The following is a 10,045-nucleotide window of genomic DNA, read 5'->3' as shown; positions in this document are numbered from 1 at the left end:
TGGGCGGTTCTCTGTTATGGTTATAGTGAGAGGCTGCTGGGGCTTTCTAGGCTCCCATGGCCTCATGCCCAAGATGGCTCCAACAGACCTGGCAGTTGGCTGGGAACTCAGCTGCGGTTGTGGACCAGAGCACTTACATATGGTCTCTCCCTCATAATGATCTTGTGTGCAGGGACTTCGTACATAACAGTCCCCCTGCCAAAGCATCCCCGGAGAACCAGAGGAAGCAGCACTACCTTGTATGACTTAGCTTCAGGAGTCACATAGCATCTGCCACCAGGATCTATTGGTCAAAACAGCCACAGACCCAGTTAAGAGGAGGGGACTTGGATCCAATGTAGAAAAACATGTGGGATAGGTTTTTTTGGTGGCTGTCTTTGGAAAGTACCTTCAGCCTGAGGAGGGCATGCCCAATTCTTAAACAGAATGGAATAAAACACTTCAACTCTCATCTCATTGGTTAAAACTCAGAAAATGGCCCCACCTAATTGCTGGGATCACCTGGAAGATGTCACTAGGTGAGCGGCATGTGCTCATCTCAAGCTCTTTTACGAAGGAAGGAGAGTGGATACGGGGCAATTAGGACTGTGGATGGCTGTGACAACCTCCTACAACATATACTTTGGGCTCCTTGTTCCATTCTCTTGGGCCCAAGTCAAGCCCACATAGGGGGGCTCTGGCCACTTATATGGAGACTGGGCCCCACCACCACCTCCCCTGACCTGGGGATCCCACCTGCCTCCAGGTCCCCTGCAGCCCCCCTGAGTCCCTGCCTGTGGCCCCAGCATCTGTGTCAATCCCCACATCTACTGTCTGTTTGCTGGGGCTTGGTCTTGATGTGGTCAGTGGCCAGGGCAAATCTCAATGGGGAACAGTCCTGTGGGAGCGCCCCCTGGTGGTACACTGCAGCCTCTGCCAGCTTCATTAGAGCTCTGCCTAGAACCAGCCACTACTAGTTCATCACCTGTGTTTTAAAAGGTGGGAAACCAAGGTCCAGAGAAGGGCCAGAACTGAGACAGAATGACCTTTATATTTGCTTTGTGGAATGTATGTTGGTTTTTGGTGAAACATCATTGTTGTTCTTGCAATCAGAAATCAGAATTGAGAGGAACAAGGCAGGACACTATTACTGAGCCTTTCTTTATTTGGGCTGAAGCGACCATTTCACAGAGAGGAAAATGGAGGCTCAGAAGGGTTAACGACATTACTCACCTAGGCTTACACAGCTGGTCAATGGACCTACACCTGTCTGACCTCTAGCCCAAACATATCCCCACCCACCCACACATAGTTACTGGTGTTCTGATCTGGGACAGCAGGACCTCAGGAATGGGAGGTCCCCTTTATTCCCTCCTCTGGCATTGATGGGTCATTCATATAGAGCCAGTTACTGCTCCAGGGCCTGAGGTGGGAGAGGAGCTGGAAGAGACATTGAACAAGGGAGAGAGATTGAGGGACTACTGGGGGATTGGGATTGGTGAAGCTGGCATTCTAGGCCAGAATTTGAGTCCTGGACAGCTGTGTGATCTTGGGCAAGGGTCTTCACCTCTCTGAGATCTCTCAGCTCCAGATTGAGAAATTATAATTATACTTTGATGGCTCCGCTCAGAAACAACAAGTGTAGGTTTTGGAGTTCAACTTTGTTTCAAACCCTGGATCTCCCTCTGATTAGCTGAATGTCCTGAGCCTCTGTTTCCACATCTGTAAAGTGGGGGTTCAGTGAGGTGACAGAGTTGGGAGCATTTTGAAATTTTGAGGTTTTATAAATGATGCTGAGTTTTATCACGCCCCTGGGAATGGGGTGCTGGAAATGTCTGGAGAGGAGGAGAAAGAGCAACCAGAAATTAGCAGCCACTTTCCCCTAAAATCAGGTACTTCACTTATCATTCTCCATCCTAAACACCGGGCAGCTGGGCTTCTCTCTGTCTGGGTCCACACCCCTCTCTGCATTGCCTATGGACCCAGGGTCTCTACTTGCTCCTACCTTGTTCTAATCCCAAATTGGAAAGGCAGACCTGAGTCTCCAACCTTCATCTCTGAGGTCTCAGAAGTACAGCTCTGACTTTCTGCCCTCAGGGAATCCATTTGATGGTTTGGTTTAATCCTTGGGAGGACAAGGGGCTTTTGGAGGCCTGGGACCAGAATCTTTTGGGTGTCCTGAAGTCCTAGAACCCAAGCCTTCTTGAACCAAGTCTGTTCTGGTGCCTAAAGGAGGCAGGGGCATCAGGAATAGGAGCCACAGGAGACTTTATCAAGGTCTAGTATCATGCTGTTAGCCCCACAACAAGTCACGTCACCTGCCTCCTGCCCTGGTGCTACAGGTACCAGGGAAACCAGAGGAGGGGGTGGAGAGAGGGTGAGGGCTGGGAGTGAGAGAGGCTGATAGGAGGCAGGGACTCCGTGTATGTGTGTGTGTGTGGAGGGGGGGGGATCAAGAGTATAAAGGGGCACAGTCAAGGGCAGGGGAGACCCATCTGGCCTGAGGCAGGTGTCCGTTCAGTCCAGCGCCTGCTTGCCCAGGACTCAGGGTAAGGGGGCTTGGCCTGCCAGGCTTGGTGGGGACCGCTGGGGCTGGGCCTGTGCTGGTGGGAAGGAGTTTTTGCTTTGCAGGGTTGGGGGCCTCTGGCTGTATATCTGTATGAAACTGTCATGCTGGAAAAACAGTCTGCTGAGGAGAAAACAGAGTATGTGTGCAGGAAAGGAGCTTGTGGCTGTGGAACCATGGGACTGGGGCCTTGTCAGTGACTGGGATCTGTGTGTGAGACTGTGCCAGTCTGCCTCGAATGACATGGGCAATAGTTTCTTCCAGGGCCTGTGTCAGCATGGCCCTCTGGGGGATGTACTGGGGGCAGCATTGGATCAACAAGCCCATGGATTTCTGTCCTTGGTCCACAAGTTCATTCTTTGACTCCCCACCCTGTGTGTGAGCCGGAGTGCCCCAACTTCCCGCCAGCTTTTCACCCTTTCCTCCCATTCCTCCCCAACCTGCCTTCTCAGAGCCATCAGACCCTGGGTGTCAGGAGTCCTGTACCTCCTGCCCCAGGTCCCCCAGGTACCTTCTCTACCACATTTTTCACTTGGCTTAGGCACCAGCTGGGCTGCTCACAGAAGGCCTGTCCATATCCTCAGGGTGGTGTATAGGAGGTGGGGTGGGCTTTGCTCCTGTACTTGTCCCCCATGTAGGGAAATGGGTGATGGGCTAAGGGCTGGGCAGGTGGGCCCTGGTCCTTGGGTACTGGGAGTCTGCACTCTGGGCTAAGCCCCATCCCCCTTGCTTTTCAGATGGCTGCTGCATTCCGCTGCCTGTCCCTGCTGCTTCTGTCCACCTGTGTGGCTCTGTTGCTACAGCCACCGAAGGGAGCCTGGGGAGCACCGCTGGAGCCAGTGTACCCAGGGGACAACGCCACCCCAGAGCAGATGGCCCAGTACGCAGCTGAGCTTCGCAGATATATCAACATGCTGACCAGACCTAGGTATGTATGTAAGAGAGGGAAGATATCCCAGGCCCTGGGACCTTGGGCTCACTCCACATCCCAGCCCTTCCATGACTGCCTGCTCTGGGGCACAAAAGCATCTCTCCTGAAGCCAGGCCTGGGCCCATGCTTCCTGGATGGGATGGTGGCTAGAGGCAGGTATGAGGCAGGTGAGCTGGCACCTGGGCACAGTGCTGCAGCTGCCTTTCCCTTGCCAGGTATGGGAAAAGAGACAAGGAGGACACACTGGACTTCCTGCAGGGGGGCACCCCTCATGCAGCTGCCTCCAGGTAAGTTTGATTCTCTTTACTGTCTGCTTGGTGCTGAAGCCGGGGTGGAAATGGGGGTGGGGGTGGAGGAAGGACTGGATTCGGGCTCGAAAAGGTGGGGAGAACAGGGGCCCAGGGCTGTTCTGAGGACTAGGCACCCACCTCGCATGTTCTGCCCTCTCTTTACAGAGTGTTCAGCCCGATGGACTTGTAAAGCCACCACCTGCCTCCTCCGACTCTCTGGGCAGCGCCGCCCAGCTCCCTACTTTGCACCTTGGTTCTGGCCAAAGCTTGCTCCCTGCTCCCCAACTGGCTAAATAAAGCAAATCAGTCATAGCCTGTCTGTGTGTCTCTGTAGATCCCTGGTGGAGTCAGGACAGGCCAAGTGCACAAGCGTGAGTGAGAGAAAGCCAGGAGGAGAAGGGGGTATAAATGATCCGGAGCATCTGCAGGATTGTCAGAGCCATTCCGAGCACCTCTCCAGTTCAGAGGGCAAGTGATGGCTCCGAGGGAGGCAGCGGCCTCCCCCAAGGTCACCATCAGTGAAGCGGCAGTCTTGAACTTGAATCTTCCCATTTCAGCAGCTCGATTATTAAAGATTAAATCTAGATTATCAGCCCCATGACAGCGCTGCCCCTAGCAGACCCCTACCAATGTCTTTCTATGCCCTCCCTATCTAAGGTTATGGCTCCTCCCTTTAAAACTGTCTGGTGCAAGTACCAATTTATACTAACATGTCCTTGGTATGCCTCCTTGGTATGGAGGCAAAGAAGACGGCTCAGCTCAGAGCAATGACTCTGGTGGCATCAGAGCTGCCCTCCTCCTGAAAGGTCTCAGCACACCATGTGCTGTTTTCAGCAGGGCATAGCTTATGGGCAGCATAGCGCCTGGCTGAAGCACAGCCAGAGGTGGGGACAGTGACTGGCAGGAATATGGAGCCCCTGCAGATAGCAGGGTCTGGAGGGTTGAGTGAAGTCAGAGGATTAGAGCCTGGCTCCTGAGATGGCTTCTGTCCCCTACCCTCCTATTCTGCCTGAAGGGATGGGGCTTGTGGGTTTGGTGAATGAGGTGGGCTTAGCACCGCAGGCTGACTCCATGGCAATGATACCATGGTTGTGTTGTTCCTCAAGTCTTGGCTCTATCTGGTGTGTGCAAATGCCCTGAATATGGAACCAGACCCTAAAAAGCCTCAAGAGGACCCAACTGCTATGCAAATGCATGGCTCAGCTGATTCTTAAATCCAAGGGGGTGTCTGAGTGGGGGCCAGCTTCAGCAAAAAGCTTGAGTTTAGATGACAGAAACTGAAAACCTAACATTTTCTCTGGTGGTTAAGGGGATGGGTTGTGAGTCGAGGGAGAGTGCAGACACTTCCCAGGGACAGGAATTGGGATCTTGCTCGGGGCAAACAAGGTTCCCTAAAGGTTGGTGGAACTTGCTTCTCTGACCTCAGCTCTCTCTGTGCTCAGAGTCCCCACCCCCACTGTGGGGTAGGTGAGGAAGGTGAGGAAGGTGGGTGGGTTGGGGCGGAGGAGGCAGGGAAGACCCCCAGGCAGCTGAGGTCTTTTCTCCCACAGAAAGAACTCCAGGTCCCCTTTCCCACTTGAGGGCAGGTCCCCTCCAGGCCAATGTCCACAATAGTCACACCAGCAACAGGTTTTGTTTTTATTGTTCTTACTGGGGGGTGGGGAGTTGAGGCACCACCTCTGAGGATAAAAAGGGGTCAGCTAGCTGCAGGGAGACCTGGGTCAGAAATGTGGAGTCAAGACCCAGCCTGGAGGAGGGAGGTCCTGGTATCCCTGTGGGGCTTCCTCTCCCTCCCATCAATCTACTTGCTCCGAGGCCCCTGACTTGGTCCTGGTGATGATTGGGCTCTCCTACCTGGGGCCCAGAGAGGAATGGGTGGTTGGGGTTCCTTGGCGTTTGGTGGTGGTGGCTTCGTGGTGTTCGTGGGTTTCTCGACGTTTTTATCATCTTTCTTGGTATTCTTAGACTTCAAGCTGAGGGGCACGCCTTGCAATGGTCACAGGGCCGCGGTGCACGTGCGTGTGGGGGGGATCCGTTTCCTCCCCTAACCCCTTCCTTCCTTTCCCCCTCTCACCCTCCGCTGACCCACCTGCTGTTGAAGAGCTTCTCCACGTACTTGTTAAGCTGGCCAAAGTTCGTCAGCCATCGGGCGACTCTGGGCCTGTAGGGCCTTGTCAATTGCAGATCCTCACCTAGGGCGCCCTCGGGCCGCTGGAGAAGCGGTACCAGGTAGACCAGGACCAATGCGCATGCGTAAGGCAGAGCCGGAGTCTGGAGAGGGCGGGACAGAGCCGCGGGGCGGTCTAGCGACGCCTGGGAAACACTCAGGTAGAGGAACTTACCTGGGACATAACTTAGGTGCACGAGCGCCACGGGGGACACCCACGTACCCAGGTGGAATGGTGCCCACCTAAGCATGCACAATGATGCACACAAAGCACCCACGTAAACGGGAACACACGGCGCGGGGGGTTGCATCCTGAGATGGACACACAGAACTGTTACTGAAACCTAAGGTCTCATGTGGTCTGCCCTCTAACCGCACCTCTCCCGCAACTCCCCCTGCTCTCACTCCACTCCAGCCACTCTGCCTCCTTGTTCCTCCAGAACGCGGAACATGCTGTTCTCCCTGCCTGGAAGACTCTTCGCTAGATATCGACTTTCTTCAGGTATAAACTCAAAATTCACCTTCTAAATGGATGCTACCCCTATTTAAAATTGCAGGCCATCCTCTTACCCTGCTCCACTTTTTCTCCCATTCACTGATCACCCTCTAACCTACTATATTCTGTACTTATTTATTAAAGTTATTGTTTGCATCCTTCCCTAGCGACATCCCCTCCCTCAGTGTAAGCACCACAAAGGCTGGGCTCTTTGTCTGTTTTGCCCAAAGATGCATCACAGGCACCCAAAACAGTGGCTGACACTTCATAGGTGCTTAGTGTTGTTCCTATGTGCCATCGAGTCGTACCCAACTCATAGTGACCCCTCCTTGGGTTTCCAAGGCAGTATCACTACGGAAGTAGATTGCCCAACCTTCCTTCCGAGGAGTGTCCGGTGGGTTTGAACCACCAGCCTTCTGGTTAGCAGGCAAGTGCCTTAGGCACTATGCTACCAGAGCTCCCCAGTTGCTTAGTAATACCTGTTAAAATGAATGAATAATATGGTTGCAAACAGGAATGCAAGCCTGGGGTTCCCACATGCATGCACACCCAGGGATGCGCAGAGAAGGCACACATAGCAATTCACACAATATGATGCCCATTAATACCCCAGAGCCCCTGAGACCCTTAATCCTGTCTTGACCAGGCGCTCCAAGCAGAGCAGGAAGTCCTGGCTCCAGGTCATCAGGCAGGCAGAGAGGGCTCCCCCACCCTCCTTCCTCCATGCCCTTTGGGGGCCTGTGGAGGGCCCTTGGTGCTAGCTTCATCCCCAATCTCCTGGAGGATATGGCTGACAGGGCCCAAGACTTAGCCTCCAGACATTACCATGGTGCTTGGCAGCTACAGAATGGCTCCGCAAAGGGTCTCTGGCTGGGACCTCCAAGGCCCTTTATATTTCTTTGGATTTGTGACCCTCTTTTCTCTGAGGCTCCACCCCCAGCTTGGGCTCCTCTTCTTGCCTCTTAAGTACAGAGGGAGGGTGGGGGTGGAAGCACACAGCGTACAGAGCTAGGGCTGCTAGCTATCCTGACCAGGGCACAGACCCTGCCAGGGCCCTGGAGGGGTGAGTGGGTGGCAGAGGTGGAGAGGCACTTGGGAGGGGGTTAACTTTTTGCTCCTAGTCTACAGTCTAGGAAAGAAGTGCCTCTGGGCCTGAGGGGAGGTTATACTTTCCCTAGCACTTCTTCTCAGGGTTGGGAGGGGGGCTATGAGATGCCTCTTCCCATCTGGTTGGAACCAGGATACCTGCTTTCCCTACAGGGTTGCTGTGGGGCCTGATATCAGAGTACTGGCCTCTAGACCTGCTGGCATGGGGAGAGGGTGAAGTTGAGGTTTTTGCCTTCAGGACTGTAGGCCTCACTGGCCATCCAGAAGATTTTCCCAGCCTGCCCAGGGATTTTGGAGCCCCTGATGGATGGCCAGGTCCCTACCAAAACAAAACCAAACCTGTTGCAGTCAACTCGATTACGACTCATAGTGACCCTATAGGGCAGAGTAGAACTGCCCCATGGGGTTTCCAAGGCTGTAACTGTCTTCTTTTTTTTTAACTTTTATTGTAGTAAAAACATACACAAGACATTTGCCAACATAATGCTTCCACATTTACATCAAGGGTGTAATCTTTGTGGAAGCAGACTGCCTCATCTTTCTCCCCAGGAGTGGCTGGTGAATTCGAACTGCAAAGTTAGCAGTTGAGCGCTTAACTACTGCACCACTAGGGTCCCTTGTTGTTGTTGTTGTTATTTGCCGTCGAGTTGGCCCCGACTCATAGCAACCCCTCCTTGGGTTTCTGAGGCAGTATCACTATGGAAGTGGGATTGCCCAAAGGTGGCACAAACTGCAATTGACCACTAACCTGAAGGTTGGTGGTTTGAACCCACCCAGTGGTATTCAGAGGAAAGGCTTGTCAATCTGCTTCTGTTAAGATTGTTGTTGTTAGGTGCGGTCAAGTCAGTTCCGACCCATAGCAACCCCATGTACAACAGAATGAAACACTGCCTGGTCCTGTACCAACCTCACTGTCACTGTTATAAATCATTCCTGGATGAATCAAGGAATTTGTTAAGATTACAGCCAAGAAAACCCTATGGAGCAGTTATAGTCTGTAACACATGGGGTCACAATGAGTGGGAATCAACTTGACTTTTTGTTTCTTTGGATGGACAACCTGCGGAACCGCCTGGGAGGTCTGCTCAATGATGAACTCAAGGCTTTGAGTTGCCTCAGGTCACAGAGTCTCAGCAAACCACAAAAACCCTGACTGATAGGCCTCCATTACTTCCAGGATCAAGGCCAAACTTCTGAGCATGACTTTTTTTTTTTTTAATTGTGATTTGGGTGAAAGTTTACAGAGTAAATTCATTTTCCATACAGCAGCTCACATACACTTTGTCTCATGACATTGACTTTAATCTCCCACAATGCAACAGCTCTCCTCCTACTTCCTCCTCATAGCCACCTCTTCCCTGTGTCCTTCCCTCCCATGTACTCCTGCCCCCCGCCCAGCTGTCTCCCTGTGCAAACACAGCCCTTCTATTCTCCCATGATTGTTTCCTCCAAGGAGTGTGTCTACCTAATATAAATGTTCAGCTCTTATGCCTGTCTTTTGTTTGGCTGGAAGCCACAGGAGTAGGTTCAGTTCCAGACCTGAAGAGCAGCTAGGGGCCATAGTCTCAGGGGGCTCCAGCAGGCTCTATCAGACCAGCAAACCTGCTCCCTTTTTTTAAATGATTTTGAGTTTTGTTCCACATTGCTCTCCCTCTCTATCCAGGGTCTCCTACACAGATCTCCCCCCGAGTGGTTAACAGTGGTAGATGGGCATCATCTAGTCCTTCTGGTCTCATAGTCACATAGGCTGAGGATCACATGGTGTACCAGTCACTAGGACTAATTGTTTCTCTGTGTCTTTGTTTTTCTTCATTCTTCTTTGCTCTGGATGAGGAGCAACTGCTCGTTGCATCTAGATGGCCACTTGCAAGCTTTTAACATCCTAGTCGCTACTCACCAAAGTAGGATATTTTTGTGTAGTATGTTATGCCAGTTAAGCTTGATGTCCCCTGCGACCATGGTCCTGAGCCCACAGGTCCAATTACTTGCTCCCTCTGGGTAGCTGGCTGTAGCCAAGAAGTAACTACAACCTTGTCCCTTGTCAGCTCTACTATATACATGGAAATTCTTACAGAACATACAAATACACTTGTAGAAACATACAAGATATATGTTCTATATGTCATAGAAACATATAGGGTCTGCCAACCCTATACATGGTCATGGGCACACTCTCTCCTGCATGGATGTTCTGGTTACCTAGTGCCACTCTGACAAGAATGTACCACAAATGGGATGACTAAACAAATAAGAGTTTATTCTCTTATAGTTTGGGAGGCTAGAAGACCGAGTTCCAAGTGCCAGGCTCTAAGGGCTGTGTGAAAGCCTCTTGACCTTGAGCTTCTGTTCTGCCTCTTGCTTCCGGCCCACTGAAGCTAGAGGCATCTCTTCACTCAGGCAGCTACTGGCTGCTGAGGCTAGCAAGCCCAAGGTCGACCAATAAAATGGCACAATCCCAATTTTACCAAACCACACGGTAGGTTAATTCAAGTCTATTTTAAGTCCCAAG

At 52.1% G+C, this 10,045-nt stretch overlaps 1 protein-coding gene across 1 annotated transcript; it reads left to right on the top strand.

Annotated features, from left to right (window-relative positions):
- Positions 1 to 3,282: 3,282 nt before the first annotated feature.
- On the top strand, positions 3,283 to 3,767 carry PPY (pancreatic polypeptide). Its single transcript, XM_007955262.2, has 2 exons — positions 3,283 to 3,473; positions 3,692 to 3,767. Exons 1-2 carry the CDS (start codon positions 3,283 to 3,285, stop codon positions 3,765 to 3,767), a joined length of 267 nt encoding a protein of 88 aa, XP_007953453.2.
- The last annotated feature ends 6,278 nt before the right edge of the window (positions 3,768 to 10,045 follow it).

The sequence above is a fragment of the Orycteropus afer genome, unplaced genomic scaffold (genome assembly GCF_000298275.1).
Source record: "Orycteropus afer afer isolate SDZICR_OR568_19922 unplaced genomic scaffold, OryAfe1.0 scaffold00495, whole genome shotgun sequence".
Lineage (NCBI taxonomy): Eukaryota > Metazoa > Chordata > Mammalia > Tubulidentata > Orycteropodidae > Orycteropus > Orycteropus afer.
Note: the sequence above shows the minus strand (reverse complement) of the source record. Positions and strands in the feature narration are given on the sequence as shown.